General features: G+C 48.6%; 3 protein-coding genes across 4 annotated transcripts in view; 1 reads left to right on the forward strand and 2 right to left on the reverse strand.

Annotated features, from left to right (window-relative positions):
- Positions 1-1,864: 1,864 nt before the first annotated feature.
- On the reverse strand, positions 1,865-7,493 carry Nop16 (NOP16 nucleolar protein). The gene is made up of 5 exons (XM_004665033.2): positions 7,293-7,493; positions 7,094-7,202; positions 6,027-6,096; positions 4,309-4,415; positions 1,865-2,291 (listed from the first exon to the last, which is right to left on the reverse strand). Exons 1-5 carry the CDS (start codon positions 7,397-7,399, stop codon positions 2,148-2,150), a joined length of 537 nt encoding a protein of 178 aa, XP_004665090.2. The 5' UTR covers positions 7,400-7,493; the 3' UTR covers positions 1,865-2,147.
- A 117-nt stretch (positions 7,494-7,610) lies between these two features.
- Higd2a (HIG1 hypoxia inducible domain family member 2A) lies at positions 7,611-8,576 on the forward strand. The gene is made up of 2 exons (XM_004665032.2): positions 7,611-7,855; positions 8,169-8,576. The coding sequence occupies exons 1-2, from the start codon at positions 7,702-7,704 to the stop codon at positions 8,333-8,335; spliced, it is 321 nt and encodes a 106-aa protein (XP_004665089.1). The 5' UTR covers positions 7,611-7,701; the 3' UTR covers positions 8,336-8,576.
- Positions 8,577-11,906: 3,330 nt separating this feature from the next.
- Cltb (clathrin light chain B) overlaps positions 11,907-23,838 on the reverse strand; it is a 33,224-nt gene continuing 21,292 nt past the window's right edge. Inside the window, exons 3-6 of one of the 2 annotated variants that reach the window (XM_004665030.2) lie at positions 20,484-20,601; positions 20,158-20,269; positions 16,388-16,441; positions 11,907-12,347 (exon numbers count right to left, since the gene is read on the reverse strand). In XM_004665030.2, coding sequence (XP_004665087.1) covers positions 12,176-12,347; positions 16,388-16,441; positions 20,158-20,269; positions 20,484-20,601 — 456 coding nt within the window. In that variant the 3' untranslated portion in view covers positions 11,907-12,175. The remainder of the gene's footprint in view (positions 12,348-16,387; positions 16,442-20,157; positions 20,270-20,483; positions 20,602-23,838) is intronic. The other variant, XM_004665031.2, reaches the window with a different exon arrangement.

A 23,838-nucleotide genomic window follows, 5' to 3' on the forward strand; every position in this document is an offset into this window, starting at 1 on the left:
GCCAGTTCAAGGCTCAACTTCCCAGAATCCACGTAAGCCAGATGCACAAGGTGGCGCAAGCATCTGGAGTTCATTTGCAGTGGCTGAAGGCCTTGGTGTTCCCATTCTCAATATCTGCCTGTCTCTCAAATAAATAAAATTTAAACAATAAGAAAAGAAGGGAATATCCTGGGGGCTAGAGAGATGGCTCAGTAAAGGCACTTGCTTACAGAGTCCCCAGTGACTATGTAAAACCAGATGCACAAAGTGACACATGCATCTGTGTCTCTATGCAGTGCCAAGAGTCCCTGGAGCACCCATGCTCTCATAAATTACAAAAATTAAAAAGCACTTAAAAAAGAATATTTGGGCTGGGCATGGTGGCATACACCTTTAATCCCAGCACTTGGGAAGCCAAGGTTAAGAGGATCGTATGAGACCAGCCTCAGACTGCAGAGTGAATTCCAAGTCAGCCTTGACTAGAGCAAGATCCTACCTCAAAAGACCCCAAAAAATAAATAGAGCTGGGCGTGGTGGCACACACCTTTAATCCCAGCACTCGGGAGGCAGAGGGAGGAGGATCGCTGTGAGTTCCAGGCCACCCTGAGACTACAGAGTGAATTCCGCGTCAGCCTGTGCTAGAGCAAGACCCTACCTCGAAAAACCAAAAATAAATAAATAGGTTATACTCTGGATCCCAAGGACTACTCAGGGTGCTTCAAATGGCCAGTCACTCCTGAAAGCTACAGCTGAGCCAAGTGAAGTGAATTTAGAGACCTTTCCAAACTGCCTTGACACTATGGTGGACAGGCTGCCTTTAGGACAGACGTGACGTCAAACTCCACTTAGATACTTCTTCTGCTTCACTGGCAACATGAAGATAAAAAGTTTACATTACCTTATAAGGTCCCACCTGAACTGATAGGCAGAAAGAACAAGTCTTTCTGTAGCAGGTACATTATCAACACTGGCACAAAGCACCCAACCAGAGCAGCTCATGGGAGGAAAGGTTTATTTCAACTCAGTTTCGAGGGGAAGTGTCTTCCTGACCGAGCAGGCAGCTAGGGTGTCACATCTTTTCACAGCAACAGGAAAGATTAGCTCTGAACACCCAGGGGACTGAACTAAAAGCCTTCAAGGTTGGCCCTCAGCAACAGACCTCCCCCAGCAAGCATCTACTTCCCAAAGGATCAACTTTCCCAATTTGCCACTAGCTGGGTGGGAACCAAGTATTGAAAACACCTAAGGTTATGGGAGACACTTCACAGACAAACCAGTACACCATTGCAAGGGCAGTGAAGAGACAGACTGTAAGTGTTCCCAATAAAAGCCATGGGACTTGGGAGGGTTTTTTACAAGTTTAATATTTAGGGATAGTGCCCAGATTTAAAATGCCCACTTCACATCCTGCTTGCTTCAAAATGGGTATCACCTCCTCATATGCCACTGAATCAGGCAGGGTTGGCACTGAAGACTGGCCACGCCACTTGAAGCCCAATGTTAGCCACAGTCTGCCAGTCCCCGAAGTCAGGTATGAGGCCTGGGGTTTGCATCAGGACAAGGCCAACACAAACGATCCCAAGAAGCAGAGACAGTAGGACACTCCAGCAGACCAGGATGTGGCTCGTCACCCTCCAGCAGGAGAGCAAAGCTAGCTCCAGGGTGGGACTAACAGTAGCAAGGCAGGCCTCTCTGAGCAGCCCAGCCATCCGGGCAAGCTTCTCTAGGACAGTAGGTGGAAGCCCTCTTGAGGAAACAGGCAGGGAGAGCTGAAGAGGAAGGCTGCGTCTACAGGAACACGGACTGTGGCGCATGCCATTGGGCTGGGATTGGTTTTCTCAAGGACAGTCCCAGGAGTTGGCAGCACATACTAAATACAAAACCATTAGAAAAGTAAAATAATCTTTGTTTTATTATATACAGATTATATTCAAATAAAGCACCTACTCAAGGGAACAGCAAGTCCCAGCTTTTCCATGAACCCACAAGAGAATCTAAACTGTAGCCTCAGAGACTTCCTTCTCTAGAGGGGCATTAGACACACGCACGCATGAACCTGAGTCCACGGGATTTTGCCAGCATCATCTGAAGCTGAGCACTCCACACTTTAAGCTCTGGCTTTGGCTTCTCTGGTCCAGGAGCCCCAAGTCTGGACAGGTGCACAGCATTCAGTCAACTTCCATCTTCTTACTTTGCAAAGACTCGGTGAAGGCTTGCCATTCCGCTGGGTAGAAACGTTTATAGACGTTAATCTTGTTCCGAATCTGTTTTGGAGTATCTTGATAGTAATTCTTCTCATCCCGGGCCATGGCCTAAGAAGGAAGAAAGGGAACTTGAGGCAGGACACACAGACAAATGTCCAAATCCCAGTCCTACCTGAATTGAGCAAGCTACTTCCTATCATCTCAAAAGCCATGACGGGGGGGGGGGGGGGGGGGGGGGGAGATGGAGAGATGGTTCATTGGTTAAAGGTGTTAGCTTGCAAAGCTTGACACTTTCTGTCTCTCTCAAATAATTTTTTTAAAGCCATAATGGGGGCTGGAGAGATGGCTCAACAGGTGAAGTTATTTGCTTGCAAAGCCAAACAGCCTGGGTTCAATTCCCCAAGACCCACATAGAGCCAGATGCATAAAGTGGTGCAAGCATCTGGAGTTGGTTTGCATTGGCAGGAGACCCTGGCACTCCCACACTCTCTCCCACCTTGTTAATAAATAAATATCAAAAGGAAAAAAAAAAAAAGCCATAGTGGATGCTATGGAACCCTTATGTAATGAAGAGCCGAAGAAATAGTGCAAATGCTCTTAGGGACTGTAATAGTTAAGGTGTTGTCAACTTGAGATCTGTTTAGTAATCCACAGAAATCCCTTTTGGGTGGGCCTCTAAGGTTGCTTCCAGGAAGGATTAAGTGAAGGAAGAAATCCTTCCCCCAGAATAGGCAGCCCCTCTCAGAGGGGAACTTTACACAAGGAAGCTCTAGATGAAAAACAGAGCCCCTTCCTTCCTTCCACTTGGCTGCCGGAGCTGCTTGCTGCCTTCCAGTGTGGATTGAAGACCAGCGCGGACTGAAGACCCGCGTGGATGGAAAACAAGCGGCTCCTCAGGAACCTTCAGGCCATCAGTGCCAGATCGGGACTGTTGAGGCACCTGGCCACATGCACCGAGCAGCTACCGGGTTCCTTGATTCTTGGGCCTGCAAGAGCTATTGTACTACAGCAAGCTACTCCAGTAAATTCCCTTTTTTAAAATTATTTTTGTTTATTTTTATTTATTTATTTGAGAGTAACAGAGAAAGAGGCAGATAGAGAGAATAGGCACGCCAAGGCCTCCAGCCACTGCAAACGAACTCCAGATGTGATGCCCCTTGTGCATCTGGCTAACGTGGGTCCTGAGGAATAAAGCCTCGAATTGAGGTCCTCAGGCTTCACAGGCAAGCGGTTAACCGCTAAGCCATCTCTCCAGCCCCCCTTTTTAATATAATTCATTCTAGCAGTTCTGTTCTTCTAGAGAACCCTGACTTATTTAAGGACCAAGAAGGAAGGCTTAGCAATGCAGTAAGATTTGAAGGAGCTGGGGCTGGCAAGGAGAAGGGGTTCATACCCATCCACAGCCAACTACCTCACCTCACCACAGGGGTCCAGTATAGCCACATATTTCACTCCTGAAGATACGGACATTCTTTTAAACCCTCCCGTAATTAAAATGGCAACTAGTGGGCTGGAGAAACAGCTTAGCAGTTAAGGCGTTTTGCCTGCGAAGCCAAGGAACCCAAGTTCAATTCCCCAGGACCCATGTAAACCAGATGCACAAAGTGGCGATGCATCTGGAGTTCACTTGCAGTGGTTGGAGGCCTTGCATGCCCATTCTCTCTATCTGCCTCTCCCTCTCTCAAATAAACAATAAATACATAAAGCTGGATGCAAAAAGTGGCACGAGTGTCTACTGTGTGTTTGCAAGGACAAGAAACCCTGACAAGCTAATCCACAAAAACGCAAATAAAAAATTTAGAAAGTAGGGCTGAAGAGATGGCTTGGCAGTTAAAGCACTTGTCTACAAAGCCCAATGACCCACATCCAGTTTCCCACTACCCACATAAAAGCAGATACACAAAGTAGCACATGCATCTAGAGTTTGTTTGCAGTGATTACAGGCTGTACCCATTCTCTCTCCTCCCCCTTGCAAATAAGCAAAACAAAAAATTTAGAAAGTTAAAAAAAAAAAAAAACCACAAAAACTTTTAATGCCACGAGGCAAGCAGATGAGGCCACAAGTGGTTCAATGCTCCTCCGAGCAGCCCCAGTGGCGCTTCTTCAGCCCGCCGTCAAGCCTCACCTTATAGTCCTCCCCATGGTTCTCCACCATGTAATGAACGTAGTCAATGAGGTCCCGAGACAGGGTATTTCCTTTCTTTTCTGGGAGACTGGCTTCTGCCTCCAGTTCTAGGGTAAAAGAAGCCCAGAAATGGAATAAGGCTTTACTTCCAGCACCACTGAAGCTGTCCAAACACTCCATCCAGTCACATGTCACAACAATTACTGCAACAACCCATTCCCAAGTTCAAAGCTGGAACCTTCCCCATCAGCCTCTAGGACTCTAGACTCTGGAGGTTCAAATACCCGTAAGTGTGTCAACTCCCTGAAAAGCAAGTCACTTTTCTGTTTCTGTTTGTTTGATCCTACCTCTGTCTTCTGAGTGTTAGAATCAAAGGTGTGCATCACTTTTCTCCAGACCTGATAGTTGGACATGAAGTCACTGAACTACTAATCTTAAATGCCAGCTCCTTGGGGGCAGAGATGGAGATGCAGGGCCCACAAGGTTGGATTCTTCCAGCTAAAATACTGTCAGAGAACCTCATTTTCATTATGCCAACATGCAAGATGGGAAGATCCAAATAAACACACAGTGGCACACCCCTTTGATCCCAGAACTTAGGAGGCAGAGGATTGCTGTGAGTTTGAGGGTAGCCGGGGACTACAGTGAGTTCCAGGTCAGCCTGGGCTAGAGAGACCCTACCACACACAAATAAATAAATAAATAAATAAATAAATGAAGAGCTACCCAGCTGTGGTGGCACACACTTTCAATCCCAGCACTCAGGAGGCAGAGGTAAGAGGACAGCTGTGAGTTCCAGACCAGCCCGAGACTACAGGATGAATTCCAGGTCAGCCTGGACTAGAGTGAGACCCTACCTTGGGAATAAATAAATACTAGAGCTGCAGGGGTAAATGCATCTCACTATTCTATGTGAAAGGGAAATCCAAGCTATGGACTAATACAGTAAGTGCTTTACATGTAAAACAGGCTGTACCAGCCGGGCGTGTTGGTGCACACTTTTAACTCCAGCACTTGGGAGGCAGAGGTAGGAGGATCACTGTAAGTTCGAGGCCAACCTGAGACTACATAGTGAATTCCAGATCAGTGTGGACTGGGGTGAGACCCTACCTCAAAAAACAAAAACACAGGTTGTACCAGTAGAAGCTGAAGCAGGTGGATCACAAATTCAAATCTAGCCTGGGTTATATAATAATACTTTGTCCAAAACAGGTGAAAACAGAAAGCTAGGTAAATTGGGAGTGTAGCTCAGTCACAAAGCACATTTACCCAACATGCACAAGACCTTTTGTTATACATCCAACACAGGAGAAAAAAAGAAAAAAGGCTGGAGAAATGGCTTAGCAGTTAAAGCATTTGCCTGCAAAGCCAAAGGACCACAGTTAGATTCCCCAAAACCTATACAAGCCAGACAGAAAGTGGCAAATGCATCTGGAATTCATTTGCAGCAGCTGGAGGTCCTGGTATGTCCATTCTCTCTCTCTCATATGCCAATCTCTCTCTCAAATCCCAGCATTCAGGGGGCAGAGATAGGAGGATCGCCGTGAGTTCAAGGCCACCCTGAGACTACATAGTGAATTCCAGGTCAGCCTGAGCTAGAGTGAAACCCTACTTTGAAAAACCAAAATAAATAAATTTTTAAAAAATGAAATTAAAAAGTGAAGACAAGGAAGCCCCTTTCCAGCTGACAAGGCAAGAAGAGGATAGCCCACACTCACCATTTAGCACATAGGGCTTCCGCACCAGTGCTTTGGGCCTCTCCTCCACGTCCACCTCCATGGCCTTCACCTGCAGACAAGAGAGCCTGTAAGATCAGGGGATAAGGACCTTTCATGGGGGAAAAGTTTGACCAGGATCAAGGAAGGAGCTTGCTCAAGCCAATACAATTACATTTAGCATGAGAATCCTTGCCCATGGTCAGATGGAACTGGGTAAAAAGAACCAATACACTGAAGTCTTCATCTAAAATCCAGTTTCCAAAAAACACACAAGCAATTCATTTTTCTGTGCTATCCAGAGTAAGCTAACACCTCCTCCACTCTGTGTGATAAAGCAGTGAAACAGGGCACACGACGTAGGGCTTACAAATTACAAAGGAAGAGATGTCAGCTAGCTTCTCCATGACACAAGGGATTATCTGATAGGCTTGAGTTATAGCTCCACATGTATTCAAGAAGCAGAGAGATTACTGAGTGAGAGTACCTGACATTCTAAGCATCTTGGAGATTTAGTAGAAAGCAAAATGAGATCCTATGAGGGGATTAAGAGGCCCATCCAACAAAAACAAATAATATACTATCATGTACCTACAATTGGTATGAATTAAAAGCAGCTTAACCGGGCGTGAAGGCGCATGCCTTTAATACCAGCACTTGGGGGAGTAGAGACAGGAGGATTGCCGTGAGTTCCAGGCCAGCCTGGGCTAGAGGGAGACCTAATATCAAAACCTCCCCTCCCATCAAACAAAAACAAAGGATTAGTTTGGGGAAAATACCCCTGAGATATCAAACAGGTTAGTTAAAAAAAAAAAAAAAGTGCTGAACACGGAGGAAAAGCAAGGTCCGATCTAAGTCCAAACGTGTGCTGAAGAGGAAGTTAAGGAACACAGGACCAGAAACGAAGTCTAAGTGGGGTAGACTGTGCCGAGGTCGCAAACCCGGGAAGGGTGTGCGCTAGCAGCAAGTTGTGAAGCCCAGCACAGGGAAAGAAGAAAGAGCTGTGGAGGGGGAGGAGGAGGACGAGAGCGATGAAGGAGGCGGCTGGCAGGACCCCGGCTTGTCAGTACCTTTCTCTTACGGAGGGGCACCGCCTTGTTGGAGTCCATGGCCAGCCCCATCTCCGCCAGATTCTGCCGCACGGATTTGGTATGGTCCCAGGCATGTCGGATGTGGGAGCTACGGGGCAAAGACAGAGAAATGGACGCTCGATCACCTCGCCGCCCGTGCCGGCCAGGTCCCCTACCTCCGCCACGCCAAGCCCCTCACCACTCGATTCGCGGCGCGGCCTTCCTTCGAGCGTTCCGGTTCAGACGCTTCCGGTTGACATTGTAACCGAACTTCTGCCTCCGAGTCTTGCCCTTGGCCTTCGGCATCGCGCTGCTGACCACAGCAACGACCGCTCAAAGCCGACGCCTCACCGCGTGCTAACTTTTCTACCAGCGGGAGAGCAAGCCGGCTTGGCAGGCTTCTTGGGAAATGTAGTCTTCCCCCGCCCCCCGCCCCCCGTCCCCGGCACTTCCGCGCTGCTTACTACAACTCCCAGAATGCAACTGGCGTCAGCGCCTGCGCGGTAAGCAAAGAACGGTTGGGCTTTCCCGCCCAGTTCATGACCTCATTGGAAGGCGGAGCGGGACGTCGGGATCTTTGTCCTAACTAGATTTCTGTTGCCCTGAGCATGGCAGCTCCCCGTTCTGTGACTCCAGAGAAGCACTTCGAGCCATCGCAGCCCCCAGTTATTGAGGGCTTTAGTCCCACTCTCTACAGCAACCCTGAAGGCTTCAAGGAAAAGTTCATTCGCAAGACCCGTGAGAACCCGATGGTACCCATAGGTAAGTGTGCGCCATCGGAACTGACGGAGAGAAGATGGTGATTCCGAGGGGGAATGAATTAGGGGAGCACCGGAGAGATGGGCAAGACAGGGTACCGGAAGTATGTTATGTAAGGGCTGAAACGGATAGGAACGCGATTAGCGTCACTTTAGGGTCTTGATTGGAGGGCGCCATGAAGCGGGCGGTGGACCAAACCCTACATTCTCCCCCTGCTGCTATTTTGAAGTCTTGACTCCGGGAAGTGGGGGGCTACACCCCAGAGAGGCCTGCGGGACCGGCCCGTTGCTCCCGCACTGCTTTGTCCCCTCCTCAGGCTGTCTGGGTACGGCGGCCGCCCTCACCTACGGCCTCTACTGCTTCCACCGGGGCCACAGCCAGCGCTCCCAGATCATGATGCGTACCCGGATCGCCGCCCAGGGCTTCACTGTCGCGGCCATCTTGTTGGGCTTAGCCGCCTCGGCTCTGAAGTCTCGACCCTGAGCCTGCCGCGGTGCCTTGAAAGCTCCACGGAGATCATTCCAAAACCCGGGAGCAACCAACACCCCTGCCAAAAGACTTACTGCCTCCTTCCCTTCCGATCCCCTGTTGATGCTGAGGAAGAAGGCCGATTGTGACTTACAGATGTTTTCAGAAATCCCAGGTTCGCTTCAGTTTGGTTGGCAGACTTCTCTTTCTGCCTCATCGCCTCCACTTCTTATTTAATAAACCCTTAATCTACTTACATCTTGGTGAGTTCTTTCTCATCTTATTCCCATGGTCTAAACCATGATTTTTGGTCTTCGGTTTTAGGAAAGAACTGACTGTAGATTGGGGTGACCCTTAGTAATGAGCTGAGCGTCGTGGTGGGTGCCCTGCAGCCCAAGCTACTCCTAAGGATGAGGCAAAAGGTTCTCAAGTTCAAGGCTTGACTGTGTGTCCAATCCTTGAGTAACTTAGACCCTTACTAAAATTAAAACTTAGGGCTGGAGAGATAGCTAAGTGGTTAAGGTGCTTACCCGCGAAAGGACCCAGGTTTGATTCCCCATTACCCACATAGGCCACATGCACAAGGTGGTGCAGGTGTCTGGAATCATTTGTAGTGGCTGGAGACCCAGGTGCACTCCGTCTCTCTCTCCCTTCCTCTCCAATAAATAAATTCTTTTTTTTCCAAGGTAGGGTCTCACTCTAGCCCAGGCTAACCTGGAATTCACCATGTAGTCTCAGCAGGGCCTCAAACTTAGAGCAATCCTCCTACCACTGCCTCTCCAGTGCTGGGATTAAAGGCGTGCCACCGTGTCTGGCTTAATTTTTTTTTTTTAATTAAAAATGGGGCCTGACATGGTGGCCCATGCCTTTAATCCCAGCACTCAGGAAGCAGAGGTAGGAGGATCGCTCTAAGTTCGAGGACACCCTGAGACTACATAGTGAATTCCAGGTTAGTCTGGGCTAGATCAAGACCCTACCTTGAAAAACCAATAAATAAATAAAATAAAAATGGGCTAGAGCATAGCTCAGTAGTGGAGCATATGCCCTTGTGGAGACCCTAGGTTAATTCCAGGGAGGGAAGGATAGAGAGCCTAGCTCTAGGGTTGTTCACACTTTCCTGAAAATAGTTATGTGGGATACTCGTTAAAAGCAGATTCCTGGGGAAAATAAAAATAAAAAATAAACTAGATTCCCAGCTGGTGGCCCATACCTAAGCCCAGCAATCAGGAGGCTGATTTAGGAGGATTACTGGGAATTCCAGGTCAGCCTAGGCTAGAGTGAGATGACCTTGAAAACAACAAAAATAGATTTCCAAATGCCAGTGCTTGAGATTCTAGTTCAGTGGGTCTACAGTGGTGCTATTTGGGGGCTGTGGTTTGAAGGTAGAACGTCTCCCATAGGTTCATATGTCTGAACACTTAGTCCCCAGCTGGTGGCAACTTGGGAGGTGGAGCCTTGCAGGAGTAGGTGTGTTACTGGGGGTGGGCCTTGAGGTCCAGTCCTATTGGGTGCTCATAGCGCAGCTCACTATTTCCTTCCCTTGCTGCTGTGACAAGATATAATATTCTGCCATGAGGAAGCTTCCTCTCCAGACTGTAAGCTAAAATAAACCCTTTCCTCCCCTAAGCTGTTTTTGGTTGTGTTTTGTCCTAGCAATGAGAAGTTGATTGCAGTGGGGAAACGTACCCAGCAGTTTTGAAGTTCCGATACCCTTCAGGGTGGCTCCTCCATAGTCCTTTTGGAGTCAGGAAAGTCTCTCCTCTACTCTGCATCTGCTCTTTACCCACTCCTACCTGAAAGCCCCTTGGGCTCACTGATCTGTATCACCCCACCTTTTGGGGTTTTTGTTGTTTTTTTTTTTTTCATTTATTTATTTGAGAGCGACAGACACAGAGAGAAAGACAGATGGGGGGGAGAGAGAGAATGGGCGCGCCAGGGCTTCCAGCCTCTGCAAACGAACTCCAGACGCGTGCGCCCCCCTGTGCATCTGGCTAACGTGGGACCTGGGAAACCGAGCCTCGAACCGGGGTCCTTAGGCTTCACAGGCAAGCGCTTAACCGCTAAGCCATCTCTCCAGCCCTGGGTGTTTTTTTTTTGTTTGTTTGTTTGTTTTTTGTTGTTGTTGTTGTTGTGTGTGTGTGTGTGTGTTTTTCCAGATAGGGTCTCTCTCTAGTCCAAGATGGCCTGGAATTCACTCTATAGTCTCAGGCTGGCCTCAAACTCAGTGATCCTCCTACCTTTTCCTCCTAAGTGTTGGATTAAAGGTGTGGCCACCATGCCCAGCCCAGCCCACCTTTTGACACAAAGTCTGAAACAGGTATTCTTCCACCTGGGGTCCTCTCATGGGGGTTCTCCACCCATGGGTAACTCAAATGGTAACTTAGACTGGGAGAAAGTAAGGAGGGAGTGAAGAAGACAACATCTCTTCCCGAGGCCCTGGCACAATCTAGATTTCCAAGTGTAAGTTTCTGGCTTCGATCAGGGTATCAGCTGGAGGCAGTTTTCAAATTAGGTAGAATAATGCATTGTGGAACCTTCAAGACGCACACACAAAAAATGGCTGAGGAATGCTTTTAAAGAGGATGTGCATTATTTGTGTTAGTGTTATTGTGGTTCCTCCCCCCCCAAAAAAAAAATATGTTGAAACTTAACTCCCATTTTCTTAAACTGTATTTGGCAATAGAGACACTGTAGCCATAATAGTTAAAATGAGGTCTTTAGGGTAGGCCTTAATCCAATTTGACTGGTATCCTTATGGAAAAAAAGTTCAGACACAAAGGCAATTGTAGAAGGAAAATAAAAGACGAGCATGTGATGATGGAGGCAAAACTGGAGGGATTTATCCACAAGTCAAGCCACAAGAAGCTAAGCAAGAGGCCCAAACCTTCCCCGGCACCTCCCCGGGGAAGAGACCTGGTGACCCTGAGTTTGGGTTTTAGCCTCCAGAACTGAGATTATAAATTTTTGAAGTTCTCAGTCAGCCTGTGTGTGGTACTTTGTATGGCAGTCCCAGAGAATGCTGTTGGCAATTACTGAAGTCTTTAAACACCATGCAGGTCACAGTGGCTTGAATGTCCTGTTTACAGCCAGTCCTGAAGGGGGAGATGTGGTCACATTTACTCCATACCCTCAGGAGCAAATAGCTGAAGGTGGGGGAGGGCACATAGGTAAAGTTGCAGGCCTTCCACACCCAAAAGGTCCTTGGCAACCCCAAGGAAGAGGGTATGGTAGAGCTGTGTTCACCAGCCCCTTACACATGCCTAGAAGCCATCTTGTCTGGGACCTCTAATCTTGCCTCCTCCCTCCCACTGCAAGCTCCTTCCCCCTGTGGGAGCCTTGGTGTCCTTGGCTGTATGTGAGAATATCAGAGTCCATACCTACAGGAAAGGACCAGAAAGGATGAAGAGCTTTCTTTCCTGGGGAAGACATGGACAGGCCTGGGCTCCTTCCAGCGGGGGGTGGGGGGGTGTCCTGAGTTCCCAAGGGTACATCCTCACCTCTGCAGAGCATAAGATTTAAAGTTCTAAGCACAAACTTGAGTCCCAATACCAACAGTGGCTTCCAGAGAAATGAAGATGGTAATAAATAAGTGTAAAAAGAGTTAACACACCCTTTAAGCCAAGAAAAAATACATCAGAAGGGACAGTCACAATTGAATGGACTGAGAGGAATCATGAGGAACTGGGACATAGGGCCAGAAGAGGTGAGAGGGGAAAGGGCCCCATTTCTCAGCCCCCAGAGATGGAAAGGGACAGAACAGGCTGTACGTAGCAGCTGTCAGAGGACATTTCCACCCTGGTCCAAGCAGCCACTCCTCTGCCATATACAGCCCCTGCCATACTTAATGACAGGCACCTAGCGGGACAGTGGCGTCTGCTTCAAGGACATGAGCACCGAGCGCAGCCGGGACACGTCTTTGCACTGCTTGCTGCTCTTGGGGTTGAAGTCACACAGCTGGGCCACCTTCTCCCATTCTGTGCCTGGGGTCTCCTCCTTAGATTCCCTCACGAAAGCCTCCTCGGATGCTCTGCAGGTAGAGAAAGGACAGGGGAGTCACAGTTGTTTATCTTTCTCCTGAGTCGCTCATGCTCTGCTCCCATCAGGCTGTAGTGCTCTGCCTGCTCTGGGATGCTTTAGCTAATGTTCTTGGCTGCCCACCAGACATATATGGTAAGATGCTATTGCTAAAGACACCATATGCTTTGGTTGCAGGTCACTGAGAAATGGAGCTAGGACTAAGCCCAAAGCTTCCTCCCTGCTGGCTAGCTGTCATAGTGCTGGAAGGTGCTTATGCAGGCTGCTGGGGGAGAAAAGTCAACACCCGCCTTTGATCCCAGCACTCTGGAGGCAGTGGTAGGAAGATTGCCAAGAGTTTGAGGCCACCCTGAGAATACATAGTGAATTCCAGGTCAGCCTGGGCCAGAGACCCTACCTCAAAAAAGAAAAATAAAGTCAACAAGTCTTACCCAGTAGTGAAAGCTGTGAGTTACAGAACCAGTCAGGCAAGACATGTCCACTGGTGCAATGGTGGTATTTCTGTTATGGGGGTAACTAACTGCTCTCTCATTATATTTGAAGCCCATTTCATAGGAGAGAACTTGTACCTGATACTGAAAAACTATGGCTTAGAAGGTCTTCGGCCCTAGGTGGAAAGCTAGTACTGTTTTTGGCTAAGTGGATAGGTTGTGCCCATCTGAATATTTATGTTTATGCCCATAGATTAGTGCTATTCTCACTTTTGCTCTGAGAAAAGCTTCTTTTTCCAGATGGTGGTGACTACTGGTGACTCAAGTTTATCAAAGTACTGAGGATAACTGACAGCTAAGTGCTCAGCACTAAATGAGACATCTCTGTCACATCTGCCAAGGCTCAGGAAACACTGTAGAAGAGGTGGTAGAAAGAATGTAAGATGGCTGGAGAGTTGGCTTAGCGGTTAAGGTGCTTACCTGTGAAGCTTAAGGACCCAGGTTCAAGTCCCCAGAATCTACATAGCTAGATGCACATGACATATGCATCTGGAATTCTTTTGCAGTGGCTAGAGACCCTGGTATGCCCATTTATTCTCTCTCAAATAAATAAATCAAAAGCAAATAAATAATATTTAATAAAAAGAATGTAAGAGCCAGAGGATGGAGAGGCGTGCTTTGAAACACTGTCTTCCATACATGAAATGGCTGTTGCATTCATAACTTCACAGTGGCTGTCATTCACCCATCACAATATTGAGCTCATCAACAGGTTAACATGAATGAAGGAAGAAGGCATTAAAAAAAGAGAGGGACCAAATTAGAAGAGGAACTAGTTGAAAAGAAAAAGGGGTTTACTAGAAGGGGAATGAGAGAGAGGAACAAAAGAAAGTAGTGGGAGGGGACAATGATCAAATTATATATCTGTATGAAAATTGTCAATAAAAAAGTATAAAAAGGTCAGGTATGGTAGCCTTTAATCCCAGCTCTTGGGAGGCAGAGGTAGGAGGACTGCTGTGAGTTCAAGGCCACCCTGAGACTACATAGTGAATTCCAGGTCAACCTGACTAGAGTGAAACCCTACCTCAAAAAAAAAAAAAAAAAAAAGTATAAAAAGGTCTGGAGAGATGGTTTAGTGGTTAAGGTGCTTGCCTGTAAAACCTAAGGACCCAGGTTTGATTCTCAAGAATCCATACAAGCCAGATGCATGTGGGACATACATCTGAAGTTCAATTGCAGTGGATAGAGGCCCTGGCGTGTCCATTTTCTCTCTCTTTCGTAACTCAATCTGCTTCTCTCTCTCTTAAATAAATAAATAAAATAATTTTTTACTTTAAAAATAAAGGTCTGGAGAGATGGCTCAGTGGTTAAGGTGCTTGCCTGCAAAGCCTAACAACCCGAGGTCAGTTCCCCCCTCCCCCTTGCCAGACATGGTGGCACATGCCTTTAATCCCAGCACTTGGAAGGCAGAGGTAGGAGGATCACTGTGAGCTTGAGGCCAGCCTGGGACTAGAGAGTCCAGGTCAGCCTTACCTCAAAAAAAACAAAAAGTATAGGGCTGGAGAGCTAGCTTAGCAGTTAAGATGCTTGCCTCCAAAACCAAAGGACTTAGGTTCCATTCCCCAGAACTCACATAAGCCAGATACACAAGGTGGCACATGCATCTGGAATTCATTTGCAGTGGCTGGAGACCCTGATACACCCATTCTCTCAAATAATAAAATATAAAGTATTTAAAAATAAAACTTTAAAAAATATTTTTAAAATTTTTATTTATTGATTAGAGACAGGAGAAAGAAAACGGGTGTGCCAGGGTCTCTAGCCACTGCAAACAAACTCCAGATGCATGCACCACCTTGTGCATTTGGTCTATGTAGGTCCTGGGGAATCAAACCTGGGTCCTTAGGCTTCACAGGTAAGTGTTTTAACCACTAAGCCAGCTCTCCAGCCCTGAAAATAAAACTTTTAAGGCAGGGCATGGTGGCGCATGCCTTTAGTCCCAGTACTCAGGAGGCAGAGGTAGGAGGATTGCCATGAGTTCAAGGCCACCCTGAGACTACATAGTGAATTCCAGGTCAGCCTGGACTAGAGCAAGACCCTATCTCAAAAAAAAAAAAAAAAGAAAGAAACTTTACAAATAAAAAAAGCATAGAAAGGGCAAGGTGTGGGGGCACATACTTTAAATCCCAGCATTAGGGAGTCATGAGTTCCTCCTGGGGCTACAAAGTGAGTTCCAGGTGGACTCTGGTGGTACTCTGCAGAAAACCTGCTGGATAGCCCCTCCCCATTGGAAATGTCCCATGGCTCTCCACTGCCTTAAGGGTCAAGTATGAGCTGCTTAACCCTGACTTTGCAACTCCTATGCTGTCACCTTCCAGTCTTAGCTCCTGTCCATCTCTACAAGCCTAGGCCCCTCTGTGCTTCTTAGCAGTTAAGGCACTTGCCTGCAAAGCCTAAGGACCCAGATCCCATGTAAGCCAGATGGACAAGGTGACACATACATAAGATTGCACATACGCACAAGGTGGCACACGCATCTGGAGTTCAATTTCAGTGGCTGGAGGCCCTGGCATGCCAATTCTCCCTCTCTGTTCTCTTATTATAAAAAAAAAAAATTGGAAGGTCCAGCTGAAGGTCGCGAATCTCTGACGTTTGCACTGCTCCTCACCCCCAGCACAGGGTGGCTTCCAGAGCTCCACATGTCCTCCCACATGGCTCTTCGTACAGTGTGCTCCAGACCAGGAGCAATTCAGAGAGGCGGGCTACGTATGTCTGCTCTCTGTTCCGTATCTGACTGACTAGCGTAGGGCAAGTACCAGCAGGTGCTGCCAGATGGAGGAGAGGGTGAGAGGAAGGAGAGAAAGGCTGCTGCCCTGCTGTGCCCCGCCTTGTGTAAGGAAGGAGAGATGGCATCAGAGGCTGCCGTGCTATACCCAAGCAAGGCACAGCTCCAGCAGGCACAGCAAGGAGCTGGCCACACAGTGCATTTTTTCTTTTGAGTTCAAAATCCCCATCACCACCCTGCAGGCTGCACCACCAGTCAATTGGGGCTGGCAGGAGAGGAAAGGAAACCCACTTGCCATCCCAGATCTGAAGTAGTCAGAGCTCCAACTAGACTACACAATGAGCCATGGTGGGGCAGAGGCTCATGGCCAAGTCCGGGCACTTGGGGGGAGGGGCAGGGAGAGGGGGACGCATAAAGGAATCTCTATTCTTGATTCCTTCAGCACCCTATGCTATGTCTGTTCAATAAAGGATGCCTTCATCCCACTCACCCCCCACCTCCGCCCTCCAGGAGGCATCTCAGAGAGAAGAGGCTGGGCTGCTTGCCCTGGACCCCTCCCATGTAGGGCTCCCAGGCATGATTTCCTGTGTCCCCACCCTGCAAGAGACTTGGCTAAGCTGCCTCTGGTTGGTTTGAGGGACAGAGATGGAGGCAAAGGCTAATGCCTGCATGCATCCTAGAATTCACCTCCTGCTCTGGCCACTGCCCCCAAGCCCAGCCACCTTCATTTATACCCCACCCACAAGAGACTGGGGAATCCCCTGGGCCAGCCCCCCACCCCCAGCTTCCCCTGCAGAGAGCGAAGGAGACACGTACACATAACCGATGATATCAGCATCTGGCTGCTGGTAGAATGCTTTGTCAGCGATCCTTGAGGGACAGGTTAGGGGAAAGGGTTAGGTGCGGGGAGACGGACAGCAAGACAGGCCGGCAGAAGGTCAAAGAGAAAGAGAGACAGTGTATTAGTACCTGGAGACATGTTAGGAAGCACAGTTTGCAGGCTCAGCAACTATGCACAGCCCAAGAGTGGAAAGTAGAGAAGCCCGCACCCCAGCCACGGTGTCATTTCTAAAACAGCCCTCATATTATTCTCCCGTTCACAAGCCTTCAGCGCCCCCCACCTCCCGCCACTGCCCACATCTCTGCCTAGGGCATTCCCAATGTGACTCCAACATCCCACCTTCCTTGCATCTCCTCTCCCTCTGTACAATGACTCCCTGCGGACCAATACATCCAGGGCTAGAATGTGCTCCCCTACGCCAGCCTGTTTTCACCCTCATAAACTCATAGTGGTCTTCCACAGGTCCTAAGTGTCCAGACACAAGAATCCCTCTCCATCCTGCTGATGGATTCCTTGCTTCTACAGTGTCATGAAATGCTGTCCTCTGAGCTTAGTAGCTGTTACCATCCTCATCAGACGCAGCTGTTAGCAAGAGTCCCTCAAGATTGGGATGGCTGATGTTCCTTCATAGGAGGAAGGATGGGAAGGGTCATCTGACTTCACCGGGATCTCAGTGCTCCCCCCTGCACTTCTCAGCCAGCTCTACTGCTGCATGCGGTCTTGTGATCTGAGCGGCTGTAAGAGCATATGGTGTGTGAAAGGTTAACTGAAGATGGGGACTCCATCTATGAGCTCTGAGGAGGTTGTGGTCCATCCTGGGGTGACACTTGGCCCTGATGGGGCTGCTTTAAGGGTCACCATATTCCGTGAGTTAGCCCTTTCAGCACACTGGTTCCGTAAGTTGAACTTACATGGAATTGCACTTTACTCGGTTGGTGGAGAACAGGGATTTGTTTACAACTCCCCAGGAAAAGTTCACAGAAGCTGGGTGTGGTGGTGCACACCTTTAATCCCAGCACTCAGGTGGCAGAGGAAGATTGATTGCTGTAAGTTCGAGGCCACCCTAAGACTACATAGTGAATTCCAAGTCAGCCTGGGCTACAGGGCAAGACCCTATCTTGGAAAAAGGAAAAAAAAAAAATACAGAAGCTAGGCATGGTAGCTCACGTCTGTAAATCCCAGGCACTTGAGCTAGAAGACCAGCCTGCGTTACAGAGAAATTGAAGTAATAGGATCATCATGAGTTTGAAAACAGACTGGGGCTAAAGAGGAACTCCAGGTCAGTGTCAAAAAAAAAAAAAAAAAGCCGGGCATGGTGGTGCGCACCTTTAATCCCAGCACTCAGGAAGCAGCGGTAGAAGAATCACTGTAGTTTGAGGCCAGCCTGGGACTACAGAGGTCCAGGTCAGCCTGGGCTAAAGTGAGCCCTTACCTTGGAAAAAAAATGCTCACAGAACATATGGTCCTCTTGCAGAGGACCCCTGTGGTAGTTTGACAGTTTGAGTGTATGGCCCCATAGAATAGACTCGGGTGTTTTTATTAAAATTGAGCTTGCAGGACTAGAAATATGTCTCAGTGGCTAAGACATTTGCCTGCAAAGCCTATGGACTCAAGTTCAACTCCCAAGTATCCAGATGCACAAAGTGGTGCATGCATGCGGAGTTTGTTTACACTGGCTAAAGGCCCTGGCCCACCCATTCTCTCTTTATGTATCCCTCAGCTTGAAAATAATAATTTGTGTGTGAGAGAGAGAATTGGCATGCTAAGGCCTCAGCCACTGAAATCGCGGTCCAGACACTTGCGCCACCTAGTGGGCACGTGCAAGCTTATGCTTGCCTCAGCTTTGTATATCTGGCTTATGTGGGATCTGAAGAGAGATCAAACATGGGTATTTAGGCTTCATGGGCAAGCACCTTCACCACTAAACCATCTGTGCAGCGCAGTAAAATATTTTTTAATTTTTTAAAAACGAGCTGGGTGTGGTGTCACTCTCTAATCCCAGCAGCTGGAAGGCAGAGGTAGTAGGATCACCATGAGTTCTAGGCCAGCCTGAGACTACATAGTGAATTCCAGGTCAGCCTGAGCTAGAGTGAGAAAGATCCTACCTAAAAAAAAAAAAGAAAGAAAGAAAGAAAGAAAGTTTTTTTTTAATGAGCTCGTAACTTCAGCCCCTAAAAGGCAGATTCCTGTTACAGGGATGTGTCACTGGGGGCAGATCTTAGAGTCCAGCCCTAAAATGTGTTTGGAGCAGATCTGAGTCCAACGCTACTAGCTGTATTCACAGCATTTGAGTTCTGGCTGTTTTACACTTTTTTGTGATACTGGCTATTGATAATGTCTCTCTGCTTGGATCTGTGAAAGGGAGCCAGCTTCTTCTGCCATTGATGGGGTTCCTGTGGACTCTCTAAGCCTGAAGTAAAACCCTTTCCTCCCATAAGCTGTGTCTTGTTGGATATTGGTCCCAGCAATGAGGAGCTGACTGTAACAGCCCCACTGTATCCAAGTTCAGTGGTAAGGTGTGATTCTTGCCTCAACTCTTTGAGGACACACACTCTTATCACCAATGCCCAGTGCCTAGCCCAGCATGTGGCACTTCTTGAACACAAATGCAGCAGCTTCCTAGAGTCTCTTTCCCTTCCCAGAAGACCTTGTACCTTGAAGGGCACAGCATCCAAGGCAGGGACCGTATCCATGCTGAGACCATTTCCAGCAGTGTGTTCTCTGGTGCCTATCTGCTGACTTTGCTTGTCCAGCCTCCAGAAAGAGTCCCTGCCTGTGCTCTGCAGGCTGCTTCCGTGGCTGCCGTCCATGGGGTTTGGGTGGGACTGAGCCCAGTGTGTAGTCCAATGAATGGGATTTTCACCCCTCCCCTCCTGGCTGCATTCACTGGGCCTGCCACTGGCCTATGACCCAAGACAGACCAATGAGTTTCAGCTTAAGGACTCTAGCTAATAGACACCTGATGCTATTTTCCTAGGCTTTCATTGGGCTTGTCAAGAAGGTAGGTCAGAAACCTGGAGCCAATGGCCACAAAAAGGGATGTGTGCTTAAGTGAGGCCAATATAGAAGGAAGCAGAGCCGAGTGGTAATAAGAGTGCTAACGACTTCATTTGAGCACCCGAGACTACCAAGACTGTGGTCCCACTTTGTCCTTTTTAGTTATGTAGGCCACTAATGCCCTTGTATCCCCTTAGTCACTCTGAGTTGAAGTGTTGTTACTTCTATAAGCAATGAAATCGATACCCAGCCAGGCCTGTGGGCTCCCTGATCCAAACTGGACCACAGAAGGCCCAGGGCTAACTGTAGGCTCCTGGACCCTGGACAGTCCAAGTTGCATTCCTGGGCCCTGGCACCCTTTCTGCTGACCAACAAATCCTTCTTCCTTCTAGTCATGCAGAGTGGTAAGGGCTCGGTGATGGACCAGCTCTGAAGGGCTCTGACCTCCACAGAACACCAAGGAGCAACACTGGGAGTTCAAGTTCTCCTCCCTCTATGTTCTTTCCCTATCACCCATCTTAAGACAGGCCCCAGTACCATCACTCCCCGCAAGTCCCCAAAGCTACCCTTGTGTCTCCATGACTCTCCCCTCAGCTTTCCATAGCCCCCTTCATGACGCCTTAACTCCCTCGTAGTCCCATAATCCCTTCACGTTCCCCAGAGCTCTCCTCTGTCCTCCACAGCTGCCTGCATGACCTGATCACCCCTCAAAGCCCCGTAATTCCTCATGTCCCCAGGCGTCTCTCACCGGTTGTTTATCTTGTTCTTCTCAACTTGTTCACTCTGGCGCTGGTTCCACTCCTCCAGTTCCTTTTTGGCCTTCTCCCGCCACTCCTGTTCTGCCACTTTAGAGGCAGCATCTACAGCCCCAACAGGAGAATGAGTGAGTTCTGCATGGCTGCCCCAGCAGCGACTCCCTGGGCCCCTGCCAGCAGCCCCAGGACCCTGACCTCAGCCAGGGCCACATTAAGGCAGCAATGGGCCTCCACAGACCCAAGCACTGCCTCATTCCACCCCACCACATCCCAGCAGTCAATGCTGCTGGAGTCAGCTGTCAGCCGTCAGGGCCCTCACCCAGCTCCTGCAGACGTTTCTTCTGCTCCTCTCTCCACTTGCGGATGCTCTCAGGCTCCTGCGTTAGCCTGTCTGCCTGGGCGATCGCCGCGTAGCCGTCAGTAGGCCCGTTAGCCTCCTACAACATAAACACAGGATTCCCAGCCCATCACATCGGCTCTGCTGCTGACAAGGCCTCTGCTGAAGAACCCCAGCACCAAAACACCTCTCACGGCAGGACACCTAGACCTAGACAGCCTCAAGCAACTTCAACCAGCCTCTCCACCCTGTGACTGTGCCCTCTGTCACACTTCATGTTTCCTTTGCCAACAGCACTGCTCCTCCTGTGTGGTCCTAGGTGGGTCACTCAACTTTTCAGAGCCTAGTTTTATTGTATCACGTCCAGCCTCACTCCACTTTTTAAGTCATTAAACAGGCTAAATTTTAATATCCACCCCAGAGGGTCAATGTAAGAATGAGATGAGGGCTGGCGAGTTGGCTCAGCAGTTAAGGCGTTTGCCTGCAAAGCCAAAGGACCCAGGTTTCATTCCCCAGGACCCACATAAGCCAGATGCACAGGGCAGCACATGTGTCTAGAGTTCGTTTGCAGTGGCTGGAGGCCCTGGTGTGCCCATTCTCTGTCTCTATCTGCCTCTTTATCTCTCTGTCACTTTCGAATAAATAAATAAAAATAATTTTAAAAAAGAATGTCATCTTTGTGACAGCAGGAACCTTGTCTGCCTTGTTTACTGCTGTGTATCCAGAGCCCAGTACAATGCTTGGCACACAGGAAACAGTTAATACACATTTATTGAGTGAACAAGCCATCCAGAGATATGCAGGACAGCCATGTCTGAGACCTTGTCTGGTGAACTTGGGCTTTGCAGCCATTCTGTCCAGATAGTAATCCCATTGCTGATGCTACAAGATGTATGTTCTGGGGCTGGAAAGGCTGCTCAACAGTTTAAGACAGTTGCTTGCAAAATCTGGGCCTGGGTTAGACTTCCCAGTAACCTCATAAAGCCAGATGCACAAAGTGGCGCATGCATCTGGAGTCTGTTTGCAATGACAAGAGGCCCTGGTGTGCCCATTCTCTCCTCCCTCCCTCTCCCCCTCTCTCTCTCTCTCTCTCTCTCTCTCTCTCTCTCTCTCTCTCTCTCTTTTGCGTACGTGCACTCTCTGCTTACAAACAAACAAAATTTATTTCAGTATTTATTTATTTAGTTATTTGACAGAGAGAAAGAGGGAGAGAGAATGAGCATGCCAGGGCCTCCAGCCACTGCAAATGAACTCAGATCCATGCGCCACCTTGTGCATCTGGCTAACGTGGGTCTTGGAGAATAGAACCTGGGTCCTTTGGCTCTGCAGGCAAACGCCTTAACTGCTGAGCCATCCCTCCAGCACCCCCCCAAATTTTTTTAAAAGATGTATGTCTAGAGAAAGTTCCTGACCATTTCCTAGTGTGATGGTTTGAGTATAAAATACACTCCCCCATAGCCTCATGTGTTTGCCATGAAGCCTCAGTCATACTCAGTCCCCAGCTGGTGGAGCCATTAGGAGGCAGAGCCTTGCTGGAGAAGCCGTGTCACTGGGGAAGACCTTGGAGTTTTGTAATACAGCCCAGCTTGCCAGTGCGGGGGAACCCACTGTTGCTACCACCTCCTAGCTGGTGAGCTCTGCCATGCTGTCCCAACCACAGTGAAGCTTCCCACTGAAACTGAAGCCAGAATCAACCATCCCATTCCACAGCTGCCCCTGGTCCAGGTTTTTGTTTTTTTTTTTCTCTTTTTTGAGGCAAGCCCAACAGACTGGCTCTTTTTTATTCAAGGTGGAGGGAGGGAGAGAATTGGTGTGCCAGGGCCTCCATCCACTGCAGTCAAACTCCAGACACGTGTGCCACCTTGGGCGCATGTGTGACCTTGTGCAGTTGCATCCCCTTTTGTGTCTGGCTTATGTGAAACCTGGTGAGTCAAACATGGGTCCTTAGGCTTTCCAGGCAAATGCCTTAAGTGCTAAATCATCTCTCCATCCCTTCTTTTTTTTTTTTTTTTTCTTTTTCTTTTTGAGGTAAGATCCCACCATAGCTCAGGATGACCTGGAATTCACTGTGTAGCCTCAGGGTGGCCTCAAAATCACAGCGATCCTTCTACCTCGGTTCCTCGTCAAGTATTTTGTCCCAATAATGAGAAGTTGTTTTTTTGTTTTTTTTTTTGAGAAGGTATTTTTAACACTTAGTCTGTGTTCTCATTAAAAATGCAAATACTAGCTGGGTGTGGTGGCACATGCCTTTAATCCCAGCACTTGGGAGGCTGAGGCACAAGGATCTCTGTGAGTTCAAGGCTGGCCTGAGACTAATTCCAGGTCAGCCTGGGTAGAGTAAGACCCTACTTCAAAAACCTGAAAATAAAAAAAAGTAGAAATAGTAATAAGATAACTTCTCAGACCTCCAGCTGTAATTTAATGCATACATGTATTTATTTATTTACTTAGAGACAGAGTCTCATGTAATGCAGGACAGGCTCAGATCTGTTATATAACCAAGGATACCCTTGAACTTCTAATCCTCCTGTCTCCACCTCCTGAGTGCTGGGTTAAAGGTGTGGGCCACCCACGGTTCAAGATGCTGGGAACTGAAGGAAGCTAGGGTGCAACGCATGCTAGGCATGCCCTCTACCAATCAAACTGCATGCCAGCCCTCTGTAAGATAATCAGAAGTCTGTCTGCCGCAGTGGTGGCTCAGTGGATGGTAGCTATAATTATTGTCATTTTTCAGGGGAGGAAAGTAGGACCAGGGGCAATGAAATGATGTACTGGCTGGAGTCCAGGTAGGGCCCACTTCTTCCTGGCAGATCTGAGGACAAAGCTGTCAGAGCTGGACGCAGAAGCACTGGAGGTTGTGAACTCAGGTGAGCAGGGTTGAAGCACCTCTGGACTGATTAAGCCTGGAACCCCTTTCTTTCAGAACAGCAGGAGCTCAAGTCCTACCATGCCCCTGCGGTGGTCTACAGAGCCTCACGCCCTGGCTCTCTTTCGTGTCCTGGCTATAGTCTATCCCCTCTCTCCTCTAACATATAAACTCTTACTCCATCACATGAGTTTCCAGCTCATGAGCCTCTGGCTCTGGAATGTTCCCTGTGCCCCTCCTCCACATGACATGTTTCAGGACCCCTCATCCCTGTGGCCCCATCACTGTCTTCTCTCTTCTGCAGTACCAGGGGCTCCTGGTGGCCAGGGCAGGACCTTAGCTGTCTTATAGACTCTGAACCCACGTTCTATCCCACTTTGGTTCCCTGTCCTCTTCTGTCAACGACTGCTTTGTTCCTTGTGTCTTTTCTCCATGTGATCGTGTCTGTGAGCCCTGTGCCCCCCCCCCCAT

Source organism: Jaculus jaculus, chromosome 6 (assembly GCF_020740685.1).
Source record: "Jaculus jaculus isolate mJacJac1 chromosome 6, mJacJac1.mat.Y.cur, whole genome shotgun sequence".
Lineage (NCBI taxonomy): Eukaryota > Metazoa > Chordata > Mammalia > Rodentia > Dipodidae > Jaculus > Jaculus jaculus.